The sequence below is a fragment of the Zingiber officinale genome, chromosome 1A, assembly GCF_018446385.1.
Source record: "Zingiber officinale cultivar Zhangliang chromosome 1A, Zo_v1.1, whole genome shotgun sequence".
Classification (NCBI taxonomy): Eukaryota; Viridiplantae; Streptophyta; class Magnoliopsida; order Zingiberales; family Zingiberaceae; genus Zingiber; species Zingiber officinale.
Genome location: NC_055987.1, coordinates 144,152,836 through 144,177,690, shown reverse-complemented (window position 1 = coordinate 144,177,690; position 24,855 = coordinate 144,152,836). Strand labels below are relative to the sequence as shown.

Sequence of the window (24,855 nt, the reverse complement as noted above, 5' to 3'; positions counted from 1 at the left end):
TCCTACCAGATATTCGGTCGGCCCGTCGACCTATTTGGACTTCATACTGCACACTTAATCATGTGATTAGATCACAACAGAACCTAACTTAACTTACTTGTCATTTATTAAAATCTGAGTTAGATCGTTAGTGCAAAATGCACCATCAGTAACATAGTTCACTAGATAGGGTGCATGTAATATAATTTATCAATGTCGATCATATTAGAAGATACAAATGATGAGTGGTAATATAGTTATCACTTGATTTTGTAAACCAAATCAGATTTATATTGAGTTGATAAGATATTACACACATACAATATACACTGAGTATCTAAATAATTTGTTTATTTGTAGTAGATTATGGCAACCAAGACCATAATAGCTGAACTCAACAAGGGAGAAAAACTTAATGGGGAAAACTATAAAATCTGGCACCTCAGGATACAATATGTACATGAGGAACAAGAAGTTCTAGAAGCTGTAAATCAGGTTATGGTAGAACCTATAGATGGTCCCACTATACAGAACAGATGAGATCTTGATGTCTATAAGGCATAGAAGAAAAAGAACTCCACTGCAAAGAACATATTTATTAGTTCAATGGTAGATGACTTAGTTTTTGAGTATGAGTCATATATTTTGGCTCATACAGTTTGGATAGCCCTTAAGGAGAAATAGTGGAGTAAGTCTAAGCAAGGTTCAATAGCTGATGATCAAGTTTGATAACTATAAGAAGCGTCCGAATGTTTTAATGGTTCAACACCTCAAAGAGATGTCGAACATGATTCGAGAGCTTAAAACTACTAGTCATGAGTTGACTAATGAATAATAAGTTCAAATAATTATTCATTCCCTTCCAGATTCTTGGGAGACCATGAAGTAGACCCTAACTCACATTGAGAGTATCAAGACTTTCGCTAACGTCTTACACCATGTAGAATTAGAGGCAGAGAGAGTTAAATTCGTAAAGATTTTGGACTAGCCTATGTGGATATCGGTTCTGTTGATCATCTGGATCCATAAAAAAATAGTTCAAGAAGGGGAAGGGAAAGAAGATGTTGTTGTGGGATAGAGCCCAATCAAGAAGACAAGAAAGAAGACTGGAGTGAAACCTAAAAGCAAGTTGACTTGCTTTAACTGAGGCAAAAAGGGTCACTTCGCTCGGGAGTGCACTAAGCCGAAAAAGTTAAATCCAAGTGTGTTTTCTTTTTCTAAGCATTTTGTTTCTAGTTCAGTGTTATTAGCGGATTCTTATCCTTTATAGATTATAGATTTGGGAGAAATCAACCATGTAGCTCGGAAGTGAGTACCAGCTAGCATCAAATGAATTAATGTGGGAAACAATGCAAAAGTTGAAGTCAAAGGAGTTAGCACTTGCAAACTCATCCTCTATGATGATAGTATTTTATTTCTATATGATGTCCTGTATGCTCCTAAAATTTAACAGAATCTTATTTATGTTACATGTCTTCTTGATTTAGGGTACTATATTAATTTTTACAGCCAATGTGTTGAACTTAATATTGACTCAATGTCAATCCGATATAGTTTTTTAACAAATGATTTTATGATTCTTGACGTAGAATCAGATGTCAATTATGCAATTAAAGGTTATTTTTTAAACATTACTCTAACTAGTGATGCAGGCATAAGTGATGAGGTTTGGCATGCTAGATTAGGACACATAGGACAAGAATATATGAATCGGTTGGCTAAAGAGGGTCTATTGGGCACTCGGGCAAAGATTCACTTGTCTATATGTGAGCATTATCTTGCTGAAAAAGCAACTAGAAAACTATTTGGTAAAACTATTAGAACATATGTTCAAGACAATATGTAATGATAAAGGGATTATCAGACAACTGACAACCCCTGAAACTCCACAGCAAAATAGGGTAGCTAAAAGAGGAAATATGACTCTTCTTGAAATCGTTAGGTCTATGATGGCATGAGCTAATTTGTTGATCTCCTATTGGGGAGATACATTGTTAGTTGTGGCCTATATACTTAACAAAATATCTTCAAAGTCAGTTCCATCCACCCCATATGAACGTTGGATAGGCAAAAAATCAAATTAAGTAATCTGAGACCCTGGGGGTTAGTTGCTTATGTTCATGATAGTTTTCACAAGTATGAAAAAATGGGACCTAGGGGTAAGAAATGTATTTTATTAGATATCATGAGATCTCCAAAGGTTATATTTTCATAGGTGAGCAACTAAATGAAATCATCTCTGAAATAGATTCGAGAGATGCGACTTTTCTCAAAATAGAGTTCTCAACTAGAGGTGATGTTGATAAAAGTGTTTCTCTATTTAAGGAGGATGAGATATTATCAACAAGAGAGGTGTCAAAAGGGATGTCAGAGTTTAATCAAGCGAGCGAGAGTGATATGTCAAGTCATGAGTTGACTTCTCAACAGTCTAATTTATGAAGAAGTGTTCGTAAAATTAAACCTAAGAAAATGTTTGATATTGAGAATGAGGCATTGATGACATTCCTAGTTAATGATAATGAACCTCAATCTATTAAAGAAGCATTGATATGTAGAGTTAGAGAAAAATAGAAAGTGGAGTCTATGAATCAGATTCATATTTGGGACTTAGTCGATCTTCCTCTAGGCCGAAGGGCTATTGAGAATAAGTGGATTATCAAAATAAAGAGAAAAGCTGATGGATCGATTAATAGATACAAAGCTCATTTAGTTGCAAAAGACTTTACCCAATTGGAGAGTATTGATTTTAAAGAAACATTTTCTCTCGTAGTGAAATTTATGCCAATACGCGTTATTTTGGCCTTTGTGGTACATTATGACTTGAAATTACATCAAATGGATGTAAAAATCATTTTCCTTAATGGTGAGCTTGACGAGAAAAAATATATGGTTCAACCAGAAGGTTTTATTGCTGAAGGCCAAGAGGAGAAAGTATGTAAACCTAAAAAGTCTATATATGAGCTAAAGCAAGCGTCAAAACAATGACACATAAGATTTAACAAAGTCATTTTATCTTACGCCTTCGAGATGATCAATGAGAATTATTGTGTTTTCTTGAAAGGAGAAAAAGGAAAGTATGTCATTTTATCATTATACGTTGATGATATGTTGATAGCTGGAAATGACATTGGGTATGTAAATGAAGTCAAGAAGTGGTTGTCATCACAATTTGATATAATGGATATGGAAGAAGCTAAGTATATCTTATGGGTGAAGATCATTAGAGATTGTCCTAAAAAACTTTTGGGTCTATCACAAGAGTATTATATAAATAAGATGTTACATCATTTCAGCATGTTTAATTACAACGTAGAACATACCCCTATTAAGAAAGGTACTATTTTGAGCAATAGTATATATCCTAAAACTCTAGAGGAAATAACTGAGATGAATAAAAAATCATATGTCAGTGTTATTAGTAGTTTGATGTACACTATGTTGTGTACATGTCTTGATATCAGCTATGTTGTTGGCTTAGTCAGTCGCTTCCAGACAAACTCAAGACTGAGACACTGGAAGACGATAAAAAGGATATTCATATATCTGAATGTGATAACAGATTATTGTCTTTGTTTCCAAGGATTAAATATGAGTTTGAAAGATTATTCAAATGCAGATTGGGTTGGGGACCTGGATGATAGAAAATCCACATCGGGCTATACGTTCTTGCTGAATGGTGGCGTCATCTCATGGAACAGCAAGACACAGGCTTGTGTAGCTTTGTCAACTCTAGAAGCTGAATATATGGCATGTTCAGCGGTTTTATAAGAAGCAGCATGGTTAAAAAGGTTCCTGAAACATTTAAAAATTGTTGAGAATAGTAGGAGTCTAGTAATTATCTACTGTGACAGTCAAGCTGCAATAGCTTTTTCCAATAATCCCAAATATCACAGTAAAGGCAAGCATATAGTTATAAAATATAACTTTATAAAGGATATTGTGGCTAAAAGAAAGATAATTCTTGAGTATATCCCTATATGTGCTATGCTTGTAGATCTTTTTATTATATTAATGACTATAGAGTCATTTAAAGAACATATAAAGTCTTTGGAACTTTTTAGAATACAATAATATTGTAATAACAATCAGATATTATGATTTGATTATGTGATTTGTCATAATTTATTTAGTGTATATGTTATTTTTGTTACATTCATATAAGATCTCGATGAGCATGTTGGCGGGTTGAGATTAGTCCACTTACATGGTCAATCATCTCTATTTGTTAGGTACAAATAGAAGTTAGACTGTTACTTATGGGATAACTTACGTAACTATGAACAGAAACATATCCGTAAGTTAAGGTCACCTTGATAATTGTGTCAATATAAGATCATTTATATATTAATAATGATCGAAGTAAATGAACTCACAATTTACTGAACCTATTGAAGATCAGATTGGAATTCATATGTTAAATTCAAGATTAGACATTAGGTATGTCTAGATCAAAATCTATATGATGTTAAATTTGAGGAAAAAGTACGCTCTTTTTAGTAAAGAGAATAATTCATACCACATGTGCTATTGTGACAATAAGGGTAGTAGGAGAATGGATCTATGTTTCTCTAATATGTGAGACCTTTGAGATTATAAGTTAATCTTAATTTTTATTCTTAGTGACTATTTAACTGTTTACTTGAATTTTAATCAGTGTCTACTACTTTAGCATGCATCATATGACTATGGATGATTCAATTTATGAAGCATAACTAGAAAAACGACTGATTATAATAAATAGATACTAGCTAAAAAAAGGAAAATTAAATAGATTTATATCTTTTGATGTTATTCACTAGTACGTCGACCAATTTTTATTATATATAGAAATGATTGTGAATATTGAATATGGAACATGCTCTTGACATAATAGTCATTATAAGAGATTAGAGATATTCATATTGATGTAAATAAAAATTATTTAATTTGGGTAAATAACAACACATGAATATCTCTAAGATAATGATTGTGTGTCACCGGGAGATTGGATGTTTCTTGGATAACGGATATGTACCACCAAGAGAGAGGTTATGCGTCATTCTAGAAGTGTCTCTGATTCATTTGAAAGAGCGACTAAGTAAAGTGTAACAACTTTGTTAATATTGATCGCTCAGAGAGCGGCTATGTAAGATGTAATAATTTTCTTAGCAACTATCACTCAGTGTACTTGTTGTCGCACGAACCATTTTCTCTAAGTATGGATTAAATGTTCTGATATGATCTTTGTGACTAAACTCTTATATAGTTTATGTGACTTACTTAATTTTTATGACTAACTAGTCTTAGTGACTTACCTTAAATGAGTGAGAGATGTAGAAAATAGGAACGTGGGTTTCCATAAACGTAGGCATACCCACGTTGCCAACTTTCTTTGGGATAGAATATCCCTTTTACCCTTGGGATAATTCCCATTATAAAGGGTACGTCCAAGGATGGTTCACGGGGTTGAGAACTTGAGAACGTGAGATTCGTTTTCACGTAGAAGAAGAGCATCCGAGGCTGCAGGATTTGGTTCATGGATTTGTGAAGAACTTTTCGATTTTATAATTGCTCTTCCGACGACGAATACGAATTGAATCTTCCGAGGATGAACACGAAGAACAAGATTCATCCTTGCAGATCACGGTAAATTTTATATTTTTCGAATCATATTATTTCATGCATTCATAAATAATATTTTGATATTATGCCTTTTTCGATATCATAGCAGTAAATTAGTTTTAGATTGATATGAATGGTTAAGAATTTTCATATTATATTACTAATATGTAACTGGATTAGTTTTAGCAAGGAATTACTTAATTAGAACAACTATATCTATTTGCCCATACACATACACATTCCAGACTGCATCGATCAATTTTGTCTCATCCACTTTGCTTTATCCTCATCTTTCTTATGTGTGCTTTCATAGGTGAAGTTTGTGTCGATTGGCATAAGAAATCAATTTATAGAAATAACATCCTTAAACATGATCATTGCGTGTCAAAATTGTTGAATATGTATGAACGGAGAAGAGGAGGAAGAGGATAGAAGTTTCATTATAAATAAAATTTTAGTCTCATATTGGGAGTTTCATGATATGTAGGTTGGTTTATATTGATTCATATGCATTAAAGATATGAACAAATGCATGGGGAGAGACTCTCTCTCATGTATGGGTGTGTAGGAGGGGTGCAAATTCAAGACCCTGATTGCATTGAATCATGTTGACTCATGATCTGTGCGGTCCGAATGTTGGACCGATCAGGGCAAAATTTTCCCAAATAGAATAACCAATATTTTACACGTAAACCTTTTGTTGCTGTGTAACAGATGCATTAAATTCGAGATTAATGCAAAATCAAAACGGTCTAGTGATAATGAGTGAAACGGTGGGCATTTTACTGCTCGGCGAGTAATGGTCATTAATCGGCCATTAACGCTGTCGTTGATCTGAGCTCCTTTATAAGGAGACTGTGATCACAGGCAGAAGACACAGAAAGCAACAAAAACACTTCACCCGTGTTCCCTCCTCCTCTGTCGTGCAACTCCTGCTCGGCAGAGTTCCTGTGTGACTTGTTATAATTGATCCTATTAATAATAGAGAGAATAATTCTGTCATCTCTATCAAGATGAGTCTATTTCGTCGGATAATTATTCTAGTATCTGGAACATGAAATCCATGTAATATAGAATTGATCAAGAAAAGAAATACAAAAACTATGATTCATAACTAATATTCGGACCTCGAAACCGAACTCCAAAAATTTCAAATAAATATTTCCTAAATCAAATGATTTTTCTTCTTTCAGACCTACTTTTTTTTTACCGAAGGACAACTCCTTTTCTAGATCTAGATTTTGTTGAGTCATAACATACATTCATTGAATAAGTCGTTGTATCCTTGGAAACAAATGACCCTAGTAAGCCTCGAAGTACAGCCAGAGGTGGGGTGAATATCTTTCAAGGAAACTACGTCAATCGCATGCTTCAGTCAACTCGCCCGGTTTGTCTCTTTAATTTCTCGTCCTATCTGTTAGCTCGCCCGGTTGGCTTGTCTCCTCGCCTGGTCGGCTTGTCTGCTTGCCCAGTCGGTCAATTTGTTCGCCCGACCTGTCTGCTGACTCGATCGTCTTGTCTGCCCGCCCGACCTTTCTGCTCGCCCAGCCTGCCTCTCACTAGGCCTGTCTGCCTGCCCGGTCGATCTTACTGCCCAGTCGACCTTTTTGCTCGGTCAGTCTTATTGCCCGCCCGATCGTACTGCTCGGTCGGTCTCTCTGGTTGGACGGCTGCTCTATCCGATCGGACTCTGTACTCTCGACTGCTCAGCTCGGCAACACAGACCTGCTGCTCAGCAGATCTGCCCGCCCAACGATCGAGTCCGATCTTTTGCTCTTCGGCATATAGTAAAAACCAGCTCTTCCTGGCAGCCTGAGATTATCTGTTCAGGTCATCTCTATTATAAGTTAAATTTAAATTCTGTATAATTTTAAATTCAACTAAGTTCTTAAAATCTGAACTTAAAATCTCCCGATAACGTATTGTTTGTCCAACAAAAATTATATTTAACACAAATTTACATATCTGTTATATATTTTCCTTGAATGTTTTTGAGCTACAACTACAATGGCGAACATCATCCCTCAATATGTTAAATATTTTTAAGCTCGATTATCATATTCTTGGATTTAATATATAAATATTGTGTAGATGACAATTCACAAATATATGTTTACATTTCTAGAATGTTATTTCTGTTATAATTAGAAAAAGTAATTACTTTATCTTATATATTCCTTACCGTCCATTTCCAAATTATGTCAAAGAAAATAAATTATAGAGTTAACTTATAATCGATAATCTGAATAACTAAGATTGTGAATTATATTTTTATCACACTCATGCTTTCCAACTTGGCTAGTTGGACTCCAGAATCATTCCTGAGCTACATAAACCTTTTGTTTCAGGTCACAAACTCACGCTATCTGGATGTTTGGGATGCCGCGTCTACATGAGTGAACCACGTAAGTCAAAAAATTTTAGGGAAACGTTTTGACGAGAAATGTGATAAATACCTAAAGTTTTGTTTCGTTTAGTGAACCTCATAAACATTGTTCCATGTCCTTCTTCACTACGACGGGTTCAACTATTATCCATGAACTAAATAAAAAACCTAACATGTTGGACTAATATTATTATTCCACTTGTATACCTCAGAGATCAAGAACCTAAACGGTCTATTTCTATTCGAATATTACAGGCAAATTTTCAGGACTCCACTGAACTCAATAAGGTTTAATTGTAGTTCTTTGTGGCTGGTTGAGTTCCAGTTTCAGTTGTATATGGCTTCAACTGAACTGAATGGGGATTAAGTTTAGCAAAACACACTGGAATCAAATATAAGAGAACCGACCAGTTGTTTTTTGTGCGGAACATCTCAATTGAATCCAATTTACAGTCAACACTACAGAAATCATATGTCCACCCTTTATAGAGGCGTACATTTGATTAAAATTGAATAAGTCCAATCGTAGTAACTTTTATATTAAAAACATTTAGAACAAATCAATATGAAAACCTAATAGAAATGGAAAATAATGGCTAAAAATAAATTTGGATGGCAGTTGTCCAAACTGTTGGACTAAAAACTCTATTAGCTAATTTGCAAACTAACTATTTTGAATTCATTTGTGACATGGCCAGTGCAACTCTTTTCGCATCTTACCAGAGCAAGATTTGTAACCGTCCAAAGTCGCAACATGATATACGCTCATTATATATCATGTTCCAACGGCTAGTAGTCACTCGTGATTTACCTCCTCCGTGTTGGCCTTGGGACGGGTTGATGGGGGCGCTAGGGGCGAGCGTATTCGTCTTTTTACCACCAATTATATATAATTTTAGACATTATTTTACGTATATCTATTTGTATTTCATGATTATAATCCATATTTATTGCATCTTATTTTATTATTATCTTATACTTCCATTCATTTTATTCGGAGATCCGGTCTTTATTTGTTTTTATTGATAAAACGTGAATAATTAAGAACGAAATTGGAGGAAGAAGATCAAGTTTGGAGACTCCATGGTCGGACACGGGGGCCCGTGCCTAGCAACACAGGCGCCCGTGCCCTGCAACACTGGTTGTGCTCAACTCGGTTGACTCACCACAAGTGTCCATGCCCAGTGGCATGGGCGTGCCTAGCTCGGTGGACCAGCCACGATTGCTCGTGCCCAACAACACGAGTTGTGTCCCGCTATGCCAGTTTGCCACGGCTGCTTGTGCCCAGCGGCATGGGTCGTTCCCCATCAAATCTAAAGCTCCCGTGCCTGACACGAGCACGTACTCATGCCCAACGACACGACCCATGATGGGCGTCCGATTGTCTACACTATAAAAGGACCTCTCCTCATTTAGATTGGGGATATGGGACTAGAGGACTTCGCCCTCCTCCTGGAGAGAGGGTTTCCCCCTCTAAGGGAAACCTTAGAGCCATCACTTCCATCCACTCTGATGATTTGTCCACTTCTGCCACAAGGAATCACTCTGAAAACACCGGAAATCTTCTTCTTAAGTATTTCTTATCTTTATTCTCTATTTTAGATTGTATGAATGCTCCTTTTAGTGTCTTTGGTTTATAATTTTCTTGCAATGGAGTAGTTCTCTTGATTCTAGAATGTATAGATTAGCTCTTTTGATATGTGAATATTTTTTCATTTAATCTATTGAGTTTGCATATTTCTTATTTGATGAAATGTGTGTCGTTTATGGTCCGGATCTACCATATTAACACAACTTCAATACCAAAAGTATGAGATGCATATCCAACGAGAGTTTGGGGTTGAATCGAAAGGAGAATCCAACCCTCCGACCCTTAGAAAACTGAAACGTAGAGAGTCGGATATGAAAGTGCAACTTGGTATGCCGCAAGGAACCCTATGTCATCATGGAGCTTAATGGATCAAACATAATTCATTGTCACATTGTAGAAAAAGTGGTTAATTAGAGGTTAAGGGATCTAGTGGCAGGGTTCTCCTAGGTTTTGATAACTAGTTATGATCCTTCTGAAAGTAGATAATGATTAGGGTTGATACGTCGTTGTAGTACCAAAAATGTAATCGGATGTCATATGATAGTCTACCTACATAAATACTCATTGAAGATAGAAAACCAAACATAGATTAGGTGTTTACGATCATTTGGGTGAAACCAAAGTCCTAGTATCTAGGGCTGTAAACAAGCCGAGCCGAGCCGAGCCGAGCTTTGGGGGTGTTCAAGCTTGTTTGATAAGGTAACCAAGCCGAGCCGAGCCAAGCTTAAAATGAACCAAGCTTTAGAAATGAGTGTTCAAGCTTGACTTGGTTTATTTTTTATGAGCTTGAGCTTGTTTGAAGCTTGGCTTGAGCTTGGTTCATTTAGATGTTATCAAACTCTCAATTCAAGTTTGGCTTGAGCTTGGTTCGAGCTTGGTTCGTTTAGATGTTATCAAGCTCTCAATTCAAGTTTGTTTGATTGTTTGAAACTTTTAGTTGTTTGATTGATTATTAAGATTGATAATTTAAATTTATTAATTTATTTTATTTTAATATTTATTTAGCATATTGAAAAGAGTTTTATTAATGAATATGGTTCATGAACGTTGTTCACGAACGTTAACGAGCTGAACACATATGTATTCATGCTTGTTTGTTTAGCTTAACGAGTTGTTCAAGTTTGTTCGTTTAATTAATCTTATGTATATTGAACAAACATAAACAAGCTCTTACTAAGCCGAACACCAACCTTGTTCACGAACACTTGGTTCATTTACAACCCTACTAGTATCATTTCACCCTTCAACTCACTTCTCTAACTCGGCTCTCTTCTCTGTCTCTCCCTCAATTCTCTCATGCTCAGCTCCCTCACTCTCCCTCAAAACTCTCTCAACTCTCGTTCTCTTAAATTTTCTTGTGACCACACACCACCACGATCGTCTAGATACCTTACTTTGCGAACTTATCTAGTGCTTAATTAACAGTCCATGTGGGTCGATATTTTATTACTTGGCGACACTTCCATGCACCTGCGGATTTGCCCACATCAAGTTTTGACACCGTTATTCGGGATTATTTCGATTAACATTAGTTAATTAGCATATAAGTTACTCTAGATGTTTTTTTATCTTTAAATTATGCATTCTTTTTTTTTATCAATCCAAAATTTGTTGGTGCCTTGACTGTTTTATAACTTTTATATCCATGTGTTATGCCATGATTACCCCTTGTGTCTTGTGATTTGTTGCTATTGTTTTAGGTGAGACCAGGAAATTTCTTTCTATTCAAACATGGATCCATATTTTTAACAATTTGGAGGCTTCAATGAAACCTATAATTCTGGAACTTATCAAGTGGAGTATAGAGTCTCTGGTAGTTCATCTCATCTGTCTTGTTTACACATATTTCAATAAGTTAATATTGTGCATATGAAACCCTAGTATTCTCCGCCTCCACAACAACCACAAAAGTCTAATTTGGAGATGATGGAGAAATTTATAGCAGTCGAATCTGAAGCGAATGAGAAATTTCATCTGCAACAAGTTAATATTGTGCATATGGAACCCCAGTATTCTCACCTCTACAACAACCATAAAAGTCTAATTTGGAGAAGATTATGGAGAAATTTATAGCAATCAAATCTGAAGTGAATGAGAAATTTCATCAACAACAAGTTATGCATAAAAAAATTTCAAACACATCTGATTATGGATTGATGGATCATTCAGGGTTTGAGTATGAGAATACACAACAATATATTCCCGACCCGCCTCAGCGATACAATCAAGCTTGGATGGGTCATCAACATTTTGATTATAGAAGAGTATAATGTATTGAGCAATCTTTTCAAGCACATTAGAGTCTATCAGAATTTCAAAATGATTTAACAATAAACAAACCACTTAAAGTTCAATATGTTGAGCCTAGTCACTTGGGAGAATTCCAAGACTTAGAAACTCCTACTCCTAGTCATAAGAAGACCACATTGCAAGTACAGGATGAGCAATTCTGTGATGAAAATGTGATTCCTTACAAATTTCTCGATGTACTTAAGAATGAAGAACTTTCTAATGATGATTATAATGATAATGGTCAATATGGGGGTTTTGATATAGTTGTTGATTCTCCTATAGATGCTACTGATGTTAGTGTACTCTTCACTGCTTATGAAGATACTAATGTTGTGGATTGAAGCTAAGTGTAGGGACTTGTGCTATGGAAGCAACATCCGAAGAATCACTTACCTTGATCATGCAATCACTTGATAATATGGAAGTTGCTACCATGTCAGATTTGGAAGATGATATTAATGTGCAACCCTCAGAGTGAAGTGATGGATAGCTGGAGACCCCGAGGTTGGACACTCCCATTGATGCTGAAGCCTCCATTTCTCCTGAACAAGGCTCCAACATCCACTGAAGTAATTGGACTCCCGAAGTGGATGCTCCATCTAAATCGTCTCCGGCCTCCAAGAAGACCATTTGAGGAGACAACAAAGGAGAGAGTCGTACATCATGTAGTTATTACACAAGGATAGCTCTTTCCACAATTTAGGTAATTGACAAGAAAGTCTGAAAATATCTTACTCCGGCAGATCATGATTTAAGTAAACTTAATAAGGGTTCGAGCTAATGACCTTAAACAATCGCTTCTTGAGATGCAACCCAAGTTCTTTCTTATGTTCGTTTAAATTTTTTTTACTTTTCTTTTTTCCTTCCCCTAATGTCCACTTGATTTTTCTTGTCTAATCTTCTTTTGTATAATTCAAAGTTTTGGAAGAGTACGCCCACTAGATGGAGTGGTGAAAGATTTAGGCCTTTGACACGCATCACTTGGTAACCCTTCTTTCAAATTCTCTTCCATATTACATTTTTTGTTTTCACTGGGACAATGAAAGATTGAAGTTTAGGGGATGTATTGGATTTAAATTAGTTTTAATCATATTTCTTTTACATAATAAATTTCTCTAGTTGCATTATATATCACGTCATGATTATTTGTTCTTTAATGTAAAAATACTAGCACGCTTGTTCTAGATTTCACGTAGTTATTATTACTTACAGTGATAGAATATCTAGTGATCTAACTTTTTCTATCCATGTTAATATAAAGTGAGCAATACTTTTACTATAAGAGTTTAAGTATTGATCTTGTTTTAGGATATCCCCACACTTTGCCTAGTTTTGATGGTAGAGTAATTTTTCAAACTACATTTTGATTACTGGATGAGCCTTGAATCATGTCAGCTCATTTGGAAAAAATTAAAATATCCTTATATTTGCATTCATGTGCATTTGTGTTCAAATGTTGCACCTTATGATCACTTAGGAAAAAATGAATAAGAAATATAAAAAAAATAGTTGTCATGAGTAGAAACTAATGAGCTATCCCTTTGAGACTGAGTTAGGTTATCGGAAAAATAACTGCTATGATTCTCTTGATATCGAGCATGCTTTTGAGACCCTGGGTAGATTGAGAAGGATGAAGCATGTGAATGACAGGTAAGTGTCTATTGTTGGGGGCATAAGAAACATGGTCTTATGACGACTTAACTAATCTTAGGGATTGAAATTTGAAAAACATAGGCCACTATTGCACTAAGCACGGAGAACTATTGCTTAAGTCATATTCAAACAACTTTTGTGGCATGCTCACCAGTGAGATCATTTGATAGAATTAGACTGATTACTAGAGATTATGATATACTATTTAACCACAGAAGTCTAGATTGCAAATTTTTACTTGAGCAAAAGCAAAGGTTTAAGTCTAGGGGTATGATATACGTAGATTATATATATTTTTAGACATTCTTTTACGCACATCTACTTGTATTTCAAGAGTATAATATATGTTTATTACACTCTATTTCATTATTATATCATACTTCCACTCTTTTTGTTCGGAGATTTACTCTTTACTTATTTTTATTGATAGGATGCGAATTGGAGCAAAATTGGAGGAAAGAGTTCAAGTTTGGAGACTCCACGACTGGACATGGGTGCCCGTGCCAGGCTCAGCCGGCTCACCACAAGTGCATGTACCTAGTTTTACGAGCCATGGTCGGCTTGACGAACTTGCCACGACTGCATGTGCCCAATGACACAGGTCGTGCCCGGCTTTGCCAATTTGTCACGGTCGTTCGTGCCTCATCAAATCCAAAGCTCTCGCACCCGACACAGGCATTTGTGCCCAACGATAGGACCAATGTCGAGCATCCCATTTTCTGCACTATAAAAGGAACTCTCCTCATTTGGATTGGGGATCTGGGACTAGAGGACTTCATCCTCCTCCTAGGGAGAGGGTTTCCCCCTTTAGGGAAATTCTAGAGTCATCACCTTCATCCACTCTGAATTAAATCCAATCAAATAGTAGATGAGAACCCATCTCACAAATTGCACATGCTTATAGATTCATATCCCCAAAAATGGAGCTAACAAATGTTTAAACAAATCTAGGGAAACAAATCAGATCACCTCAACTAAAGCTAACTCAGATTTTCGTAGATTTAAAAAGAAAGAAGAATAAACACTAACTAACAATTGAATGTAACAAATGTAGAAGAGAAATCTGTGAAGAGAAGAAATTAACTTCGGTGAGCTAGGAATTCCAAACACTCTCAGATCAATGAAGAACCGATCAATTCAGATGATCGATTTTGATCCAGTGACAGCATCAGTTTTGAATCCTGAAATATGGAGATCAGAAGCAGTAATGGAGAACCAATGGAAGTAGAAGAAAACACTCCTATCCAATCGGATGTATTCGGAGCTTCAAAGGAAGAAAATTGTCAGCTGGAAGGAGAGGGAATTGACTCAAACCACTATATTGCTCCACTTCTCAGCTTCTTCTTCGCTCAAGAATCACGATCAAATCTAAACCAGATGGTTGAAGTGGCATCACCGGCTGGAAGATGGATGATGATCGGAGGAAGGGAAGTGCCCTTGACCTCACTTGCTCGCTGGTGATGGAAACGGGAGGAAGAAGATTGCTCCTCCTCTGCTTTTCGCGATCCCGCCTCTCTACTTAAGAAATTTGACGAATATGAACCACCCCATTCCACTGTAACATCTGATATTTAAATCATATCTGAAATATGATTCAATGGCTAAGATTTCTTTGAATCGATTCAACAATGGAAGTTGCTCCAAATCTTCAGATCTTGATCACTGGTTGTGATCTACTCTCCCTTGGCTTGGATGGACCAGATTCTTGACGGATGGCTCAGATCTCTCTTAATCTTGAATGGACGGTCCATATTACTTCAGAGTTTGATCTCTTCAATTACCCTTCCCAAATTTGGTCTGGTCTGATCTGATCAAGTCCTTGACCCTTTTGATCCTACAAAGATCATATTTGAATATTAGTATCAAATATCGCAACAATGAGATAGTTTACAATTAAGTCCAAGAATAAATGTAATTCATGAAATGTGATATAAATAAGAGTTTAACTTATGAGAAGAACATAAAAGTGTGCATTTATGAATCAAATATAGTAGCAAAATTGATGGTCATCACTAGTGCCTGTTCCTTGGCCAGCACAAGCAAATCGAGATCCTCTTGCGACAAAGTGACAGTTATTCTTCTGGCGTCATCCATCTTCATATTCTAACTCAAGCGGAGAGGTTCCCACTAACGATGTCAAATTTGATCCTGTTGGGAATCGATGAGGATGAACTGCAGGTGATGTGGCATGCAGATTGACTAGTTCTAAGAACTCTTGAGAAGAGAAGGGAATCGTTAGGGGGTCCCTGGTGCATTTACTCCGATTATTGTTAGAGTGTATACTAAAAGTCTAGCTTTTGTAAATATTTATTTGTTGAAATAAAAGAATCACATTGGTCAATGTCTGCATTTATTTGTTAAATGTATTTGTTCAATTAATTAATATAGTAGATAATATGGAGTGTGGTGTCACACTCAGAAGATCATGTTGTTGGTTCTCTATAAATTATAAACAAGTTGCTCATGACTAAGATGGAAAGGAACAAACTATCAGAATAGTCGTAGTGTAATTAAGTATTAGTTTATCTTGACTAATAAATTACACTGATACACTTTAAAGTGCATTGAGTATGATCATTTAGGTAAGTTATTTTTGTACTGACTTAGTAAAAGAACTAGACCTTAGTTATTATGGAAGTGCGTGCTCTTAATCCTAATATAATAACAAGCACATATATTTAATATTTATTTCTTTGACTTATCAAAGGGTGAGGTTTAGCTCGATAAATCAATATGCCCGATAAGTTGGGAAATGATATTACTTATAGTATGTGTTGTTGATTATAGAAGGAATCTGTGTCCTACTTATCTAGGTTGAGAATGCCCCCAAGAGGAGCTCATAAGGATTGTCATGTTAAACCCTGCAGGTGGACCTAGTCCGACATGACAATGAAGTTGAGTGTCTTGGAGCTAGATATTAATTAAGTGAGTTGTCAGTAACTTACTTAATTAGTGGGCATTCGTAATCGTAAATATAGGGAGACTAACACACTCATGATAAGAAGGAGTCCATAATGTAATTTGGGATTGGTGCGGTAGTGCGATAATAACTCTCTAGTGGAATGAGTTATTATCGATGAACTTGAGTTGTGTGTTCGGGGTGAGCACGGGATACTCAAGCTCATCGGAAGGCCAAAACCAATTTCTCCTCTAGGTCCCTGTCGTAGCCTCATTATAGCCTCAAGTCCATCCAAATGTAAGGCTCTTCTTGGTGTCCAAGAAGGGGGCCGGACCATTGCTTGGTGACCACGCAATGGCCGACCACATCCTCTTATAGAGGTCGGCCTTATTGCTTGGTGACCAAGCTTGTAGGGGCCGGCCAAGATTAATTCAAATAGGAAGGGTGTTTTGAATTTTTAAAATCTTCTCTTTGTAGAAAATTATAAGTTTTAAAAGAAAGATTTTAATTTTTAAAACTTTCCTTATTTAAATTAGGTCGCATGTTTTAATAGAGAGTTTTAAAAGTTTTAAAACTTTCCTTTTTTAACCATCCTAATGGTTTAAGAAAAAAAGGAAGATAAGTTTTAAAATTAAAATTTTCTATCATCATGTTAAAAAAGGAAATTTTGTAAGAGAAGTTTTAAATTTTAAAACATGGTTTTAATTTTTAGAACTTTCCTTTTTTAATTTCTACTTTAGGAAAGAGAGCTTGTAAAATTTTATAAGAGTTTTTCTTGTAAAATTTTATAAAAATAAAATTCCTTTTGCCCCTTAATGAGGTGGTCGGCCACCTTGCTTGGTGCCCAAGCAAGTGGCCGGCCATATTAAATTATTTAAAATCATCACAAAATTAAATTTGGTGATTGATTCAATCAAGAGGAAAGAAAAGGAAAAACTCTTGGATGATTTTATTTTTTGTAAAAGTTTTTCCTTATTTGCCTTGGGCAAGTAATATAAAAGAAGGGGTGAGGGAGCTTCATGAGACACAACTCTTATTCTCTTGCTTGGAGATCTCTTGGTGGTCGGCCCTCTCCCTTCTCCCTTTCCCTTTGCTCTCTTCTCCTTGGTGGTGGTGGTGGCCGAATTCTAGAGGAAGAGGAAGGACTCTTTTGGGTGGTGTTCATCTTGGAGGATCGTCGCCCACACGACGTCCAAGGCTAGGCAAGGAATACGACAGAAGATCTTGAGGTTATTAGCTTACAAAGAGAAGATATAACTAGTAATTTTCTTCCGCATCATACTAGTTATTTTCTTTGTAAGAATTCTAAATACAAGAGGCAATTAGATCTAGTTTTTCGAAATAGTTTTTCGAGTTTGTGTTTTCTTCTTTTTCGAATTTGTGATTCGATTGTTCTTTTTGGTTAACCTAGAGTTATTTAAGGAAATAAATATCAACTTTCCGTAAAAGGCTTTGCCTAGGTGGTGGTGGTTGCTCCCATATCCAAGAAGGTCATGTGCCTTGCCATGCAGTCCTGGAAGCCAATTTTGGAAATTAATATTTATGGAATTAATAACTTAGGTAGATTTGAATCAATAGTGTTAAGTTTCGCTTGCGATTCAAATCTAAACCATTAAGAACAGATAAGTTAAATTTGGAATCAATGATATTAAGTTCCGTCTGCAATTCCTAATTTAACTTCTAAAGAACACAATAGGTTATTTAAGGAAAGGTTTGACACTTGTACAAAAAATTTTTGTACAGTGGAACCGGTACATTTTCCTAAGACTAACCAACAATGATAAAGTCAGAAATGATGGTGGTGCAAAGCAAAGCAAACATTAACAAAGAGTAAGAAATGTGTAGGTGTGCATGCACGTACCTGTGCCAAAGAAGGACCCCCTTTTATAATGTCTCTCACAATCTCTACATTAATGAGGTATTATCTTGCAATCAATCAATATGTCCCATTGTTATACTTATACCGCATCCATCAATCACATCAATATGTAAATGGTGTAAGTATCTGTGATATGATCCTCTGACAAACTCACGTGTTGCATTAAGGATAGTAATTGGGTTTTGGGGTTGGGAGGCCTTTTGGGATGCTAGCTAAAAGATGAGCTTCTCAGGTTGCCCATTTATGTATATGACCTAACTAGGAAGTAGTGATATCCTCAAAGGAAGCAAAGTATAATGAGTAATCTAGTAAGTCAACATTGACTTTTTTAGGGTCGGCTCAATTGGTAAGGCCGATCGAAAGAATGAAAACAAAAACCCGAGCAAATCTTGTCTAAGTTGGGAATGGAGCCCACGGATAGCATTTCCAATAGATAAGGTCGATCGAGAGTGAAGAGAGCTGAGTCCCGAATGAGTCCGACACCTATCGAGGTGGGGTCCACATGGAGCCTATCTAGTTGACAGGGCCGATCAGGAGTGAGGGGAGCTGAGTCTCAAGTGAATCTGGTCCATGCTAGGGTAGGGCCCGCATGGAACCTGTCATATCGGTAGGGTCAATCGGGAATGAGGGGAGTTGAGTCCTAAGTCAGTCTATGCTAGGAGTGAGTTCCACTTGGAAACTGTCCGATAGACAGAGCCTATCAAGAATAAAGGGAGTTAAGTTTTGAGCGAGTCTAGTCCATGCTGGGAGTGGGATTCGCATGGAACCTATTCGATCAGTAGGGTCGATCAAGTGTGTGGGGCCCTGCTAGGCAATCTATTATGCTTTCTAACCCACCATGGATTTTGACCGCCACCTATACAAACTCATTGACCCCTTTTCCTTTGGGCCAACCCTTTCCCTATTCATCGTATCCAATATCTTGTTTTCATTCATGTGAGAGATTGTTGAAAAAATGTAAATGGAAACATGACTTGTGGGTTATTAGCCTCACATCGGTTGAGTGACATTACAATTGATCGATTGTACAAAGGCGATATGAATCCAAGATCTGAATTGCACCAACCTAAAAATTCTTATGTGGAAAGTATTACATACAACAGACCGCAGCCAGTCATATATAACGTGCCCATAAATTAGTCTGAATTTGCCATGAGTCTTTCTCTGGTATGCTCGCATGTCATTGCATGTGTATGCCATATGACATTGCATGAGTATACTACGTGTGGTTGTGCATGCACACTATTCCTGCCTAAAAGCGGAGAAGACAAAAAGTTAGGGATATGCCTAGAAGCTTGACACGATAAAGACTCCACATGTTCCTGCAACACAAAAGCGTCAGTACTAGGCCGGAAGGGGGGTTCATGACGTTAGCCTTCCGATGTTTAATTCAGTTTCCAGTGATGTAGAGAGTAACAAGAACACAGCAACAAAAGAATGTGTAGAATGGTAAAGTTATGCATACCTTTTCCTATGATTAAAAACCCTTTTTTATAGTGTCATTGTAGTCTCTGTGCACGCATCTCAAAGCATGCATACATTTTTCCAAGCATACTATGAAAAGATAAATTAAAAAGTGTCCCTGATATTTTTTCTTAAGTGAGCATGCATATCTTTGACGAGATAGATTGGAAGCTTCCAAAGTACGATTTGCCTACGGAACATGCTCTATTGTCATTGGCACAAATTTCCAAAAGAGTACGAAGAGATACATAGGTGGATCCCATTATGGGTTGATCAACATCCGCTCGGCCGAGATAGATCCGCTCGGTTGTGCTGAACAGCACAGTCTTCCTTTACTTATCCTTTCCATAGTCAAAGGGTTGTATTTCTCCCAAATAGACATGTCGCCCGCTTGGCTAGGATGAGGGCTATGGGTTGTAGTGTCTGTTTATCTCTTAACTTTAGACTATCCGCTTGGTCTTGCTGGCCCGTTCGGCCATGCCACTCATTCAGTCGTAACTGGCCCACTCTGTCGACTTTGACTCTTTACTTGACTTTGACTTTCGCATCAGCCTGTCTTCCTTGCTTTGACTCATTTATGGTGGGGTCCCTCTTCATCACCATATCAAAAGTTTTCCCCTCAAGTCTAGTCGAAGGAGGTTATAAATCTGACTAACTAAATAATTAGTATATTCTGGAGCTCTTTTCTTCCCGACCAGGTGTTCTAAGGTCTATAGCCACCGCTCGGCTTGTGAGGTTCTCTAGCTTAAGAGTATATAACCACCACTCGATTAGGATGCTCTCTGGCTCAAGGGTTTATAGCTGTCGCTCGGCTGTGATATTTTCTGGCTCAAGGGTTTATAGCTGTCACTCGACTGTGATGATCTCTCGCTCAAGGGTTTAAAGTCGCCGCTCGGCTATGATGTTTTCTGGCTCAAAGATTTATAGCTGTCGTTTGACTATGATGCTCTTTGGCTTAAGGGTTTATAGCCATTACTAAGCTGTGATGTTCTTTGGCTCAAGAGTTTACAGTTGTCGTTCAGCTGTGATACTCTCTAGCTCAAGGGTTTATAGCCACCGCTCGGCTATGATATTTTCTGGCTCAAGGGTTTATAGCCGTCGCTCGGCTATGATGTTCTTTGGCTCATGGGTTTATAGCCGCCGCTCTCCTGTGATGGCAACGATCAAGCGTCGATGATCACTACAAGAAAATTGGGATTCTACAACACTTAAACGACAACGCTTTTTATAAAAAACGTTGTCTATTTTTTTTTAACAACGCTTTTAGTGAAAAACGTTGTCTATTTCATTATTTTCTTATTAATAAACAACGCTTTTCTAAAAATTATTGTCTATTAGTGATTTTTACGGGTCAAAGACAACGCTTCGTAAAAAGCGTTGTCTATTAGCCTTTTTTTTAGTGTCTACGATAACGATTTTTAAAAAGCGTTGTCTACTGTCAAGTTATCATCTCAATCTTAAGTGATCTAGACCACTTATCTCAAGATCTGACGGCTGGATCTTCATCCATCTTCATCACAATATGGACGAGATGGAGAAAACTTCGTTTCCTTTTAACCATGCAACGACACAGTGCTTTCGCGACATCTCCTCTCGCGCGGCTAGGGCACGCGCCCTCCCACCTCCGGCCGTCTCTTCTCAAGATCGGAGAGGATGAAGGACAACATATTCTCGTCCAAAGGCCTCGCGCTCGCGTCCATCTCTGTCGTCGGAGGCTGCGGTGGCGGCGGCGCAGGCACTGGTTTCCTCATCCATCGTAACCTCCTCCTCACAACGCATGCCTATCTCCCTTCTACTGCGGTGGCTGAGGAGACCGAGATCCAACTCTTCCGTGGCTGCACTGTTGGCCGCCTCGTCCCTCAGAGGTCAGTTGCTTCCTGCTTCATTACTGATTTTCCACATTTGTTTCGAGATTCTCCTGCCTCCCAGTAACTCAGAGTTTGAATTAGAAATTTTGAAGTGTGGTGATTCGATTGTAGATCAATCTGGAAGTAGGTAAAAGCATGCCAATGGCGAGTGCAATTTGTCCCAGATCTGATGCTGTGTACATGAGAATACATAGTTCCTATATTGTTTAGATTTTTTTTCCCACCTTTTATTTAGGGATTTAGCATTCTTCGAGCAACTGAAAACCTTTTTGTTTGAAAAATATGCATTCTTCATATGCTTCTTTTTCTGAAACTATCATAACTATAGAAAACCCAAATTGGCCTCTTTCTGCATATTGAAACTAGAGATTTGACTATGTATGTAGACCCATTTGACATTGAAGTGGCAAACAAAGATGGATATTTTTATGGGGCAGTTCTAAATCTCTCTCATTGAATTCTATACAAACTACAGCAGAGAGCTGGCGTCAAGTCATAGGTGTTCTAATGAACACAAAGTTTCAAGTCTATTTTAACATCAATCTCTGTCTCATTTAAATCCTACTTTGTTTCTTCACTTAATCATTCTTAGTATTCCCCGCACGCTCGCATTCACATGACATTAAAAATAAAACAAGTTTGTAGAGAATCTCAACTATTAAAGTACAGCATGGATGAGCTAAGAAGAGGAATAGTTAGTCTTCTGTAAATATAAACTAATATTTCTTTGCTATACAATAATTAATGCAGTAGAAAAAATATACAAGAATAATTGCATACTATAATTGCTAACACCAAGATAATATTATGGCAATATGGAAGATTGTGTGTACCTTCACTATGAGCCTATGGTGGTATTCCTACCTCCCCAGGACCTGTTACCTTGGTTTGTTTCTTTGTGCATTGAAGGTTCTGTTTCTAGGGTGGGGGTGTTGGTCCACAAGTTATTTTATTGAAGGCTTACTTATAAAGGAGATGATAGATCAGTCCATTTAGTTAATGACTTCTTGGTGGATTATCACTATGATCCTTAGGAAGTTGTACCTATTGTTGTGGAAATAAAGCAAGTATTTAGTGATTCCCAGTAGGCAGCATAACATCAGATGAGTGTTTAAGACCTTGATTATAACCCACAATTCCTTTTCTTTTCACAGTCATTCCTTTATAACATCAGTTCTATGTTTCCATAGAACTCAAATCACTCTAACATAAGAATCTTTTGTCTTTTAGAATTTAGTTGTTACCTAGCTTCTTTGAAGTAGGCTGATATGCTTTTTACAGAACTCAAATCATAATAGACATCAACAAACAAACTGAATGACTTACAATAATTTTCTTCAATGTAAATGACATACATTGTCTTTATACTGTTTTTTTTTAAATCTTCTATATTCTGTATTATCCTTTTCCAGAAATTTTGTTCTGTTTGTGATATTTCATGTTCTTGATTTCATTATAAGGGTTATATTGGTATCCTTGGCATTGCTTGCCGCAGATGACATGATTGACTTAGGCTCTGTATTGACTTAACATTGTATTAGTGCTTGCTTAGTACAGTTTCAACTTGTTTTTTGAATTTTCTGCAGACACAAATTGATGTATTTCCATTTCACTGATCTACAGTTATTCTATATTTCTATGTAATGTTATATATCACTTTGCCATTATCTAATGATCTGTTTTATTTCACTTCACAGTTATCTTCATCGTGTTGGTCGTACTGCTCGAGCTGGGCGCGAAGGATATGCTGTTACATTTCTCACAGATGATGATAGATCTCTATTAAAGGCCATTGTATGTTTGTTTTCACCTTTGAAATGATTCACTGATTAATAGTCTCAAGATCTAGTATATGGTAGAAAATAGAAAAAGCACAAGTACATGAAAGTTAGTGAGTTGGTTGAGGATCCAAACTTATGTTGTTTATATAGGATTCACTTGATCTTAATCTTTTAGACACTAGGATTCAGTTTGGGTAGTACATGTATTTTGGTCTCCCTAGCCATAATATGGTTGCACATGCAACTTAGTTAATTAGGATTTAAATTGTGAAAAAGACTTCATTTGCATCTGTTTGGTATCACATTAACAATGGCTACGTTTTAGGTTGAGTTGTTTGGTACCACATGCAACTTGCAGGATGTTGTTTGAGTTGCTTGTTCTAACAGGAGCTCAAGTGGGGATGGACTGGACTACTATACTGAAGAAGAGGAACGAATTCAGGTTAGAACTAATGCTAGAAACCGTTTTTATTCAGAGGAAAGTACTTGTTTCAAACAATTTAGAATCTTGAAAGAAATGTTGTGTGGCAGGGTGACATTTGTTGAATTTGATGCAGAGTCTGTCTCCAAGTTCACAGAGAAACAGATGGTTTCCATCAGTGTGGAACTGAAGCTGGATTTAGGAAGAGTTCGAGGAATATCACTATCTATTTTGAAACAGAATTAGTATTAATTTTGATATTTACTAGCTTCTCATGTAATTAAATACTAATATTACTTCAATGTCAGAATTCTATTATTTTGGTATGATTTTGAAATCATTAGCTGAGTTGATTATATGTAAAATTCGAATCTAGACATGGTAAAAAAAATAATAGTTTCGTAAATATAAAAATAATGATTTTCAAATATTTTTTTTAAATTTTTTTTCTTTAAAACGACAACGTTTTTAAAGCGTTGCAAAAAGTGTTGTCTTTGTAAAAAAACAACGTTTTTTAAGCGTTGTAATAGTGCTGCAAAAGCATTGTCTTCGCTACAAACGACAACGCTTTAAAAGCGTTGTCGTTGAGCAGACTTTTAACAACAGTGTCTTTAACAACGCTTTTTCAGGCACAAAGACAACGCTTTAAAAGCGTTGTCTATTAGCTTTTTTCTTGTAGTGGATCGACGACGAAATCTTGAAGGTGTTGGTCATTGTGCCTTTGGCTTGAGCTGATGGCAATTTCTGGTGTTATGTTAGTGACCGATGGTAGGAACAGAAGAGCGGCGTCCATGGTCTAGGCTCGACGATCTTCGTATGTTCGGCCTCCACATGCTGAATTGCATGGATTCGGGGCTTTGGGTGTTGCTCCATAGTGCCCGCTCGGGGCCCCTTGGGTGGCTGGTATGTGTGGGTCACTTCGCGATCTAGGACCGAGGCTATCTCGGGGAGCACTTGCTTCTTTCGAGTTGTCTGGGACTCTTCGACGTTGATGTACTCGGTAATCTACCCAAGCAAATGATCGAAGTCTCTCAGAGGTTT

General features: G+C 36.9%; 2 protein-coding genes across 8 annotated transcripts in view; both read left to right on the top strand.

The window, feature by feature from the left end:
• Positions 1-7,987, top strand: part of LOC122037286 — a 113,005-nt gene extending 105,018 nt beyond the window's left edge. The window contains exon 5 of one of the 2 annotated variants that reach the window (XM_042596753.1): positions 7,929-7,987. The gene's annotated coding sequence lies outside the window, so the exon portion shown is untranslated. The remainder of the gene's footprint in view (positions 1-7,928) is intronic. The other variant, XM_042596751.1, reaches the window with a different exon arrangement.
• A 13,322-nt stretch (positions 7,988-21,309) lies between these two features.
• Positions 21,310-24,140, top strand: LOC122037253. 6 transcript variants are annotated; one of them, XM_042596709.1, is made up of 4 exons: positions 21,310-21,609; positions 23,310-23,406; positions 23,781-23,835; positions 23,951-24,140. In XM_042596709.1, the coding sequence occupies exons 1-3, from the start codon at positions 21,398-21,400 to the stop codon at positions 23,814-23,816; spliced, it is 345 nt and encodes a 114-aa protein (XP_042452643.1). In that variant the 5' UTR covers positions 21,310-21,397; the 3' UTR covers positions 23,817-23,835; positions 23,951-24,140. The 6 variants fall into 6 exon arrangements, with proteins under 6 accessions (XP_042452643.1, XP_042452651.1, XP_042452666.1 ...); XM_042596717.1 differs by having other exon boundaries at positions 23,925-24,140; XM_042596732.1 differs by having other exon boundaries at positions 23,752-23,835.
• Positions 24,141-24,855: the final 715 nt, after the last annotated feature.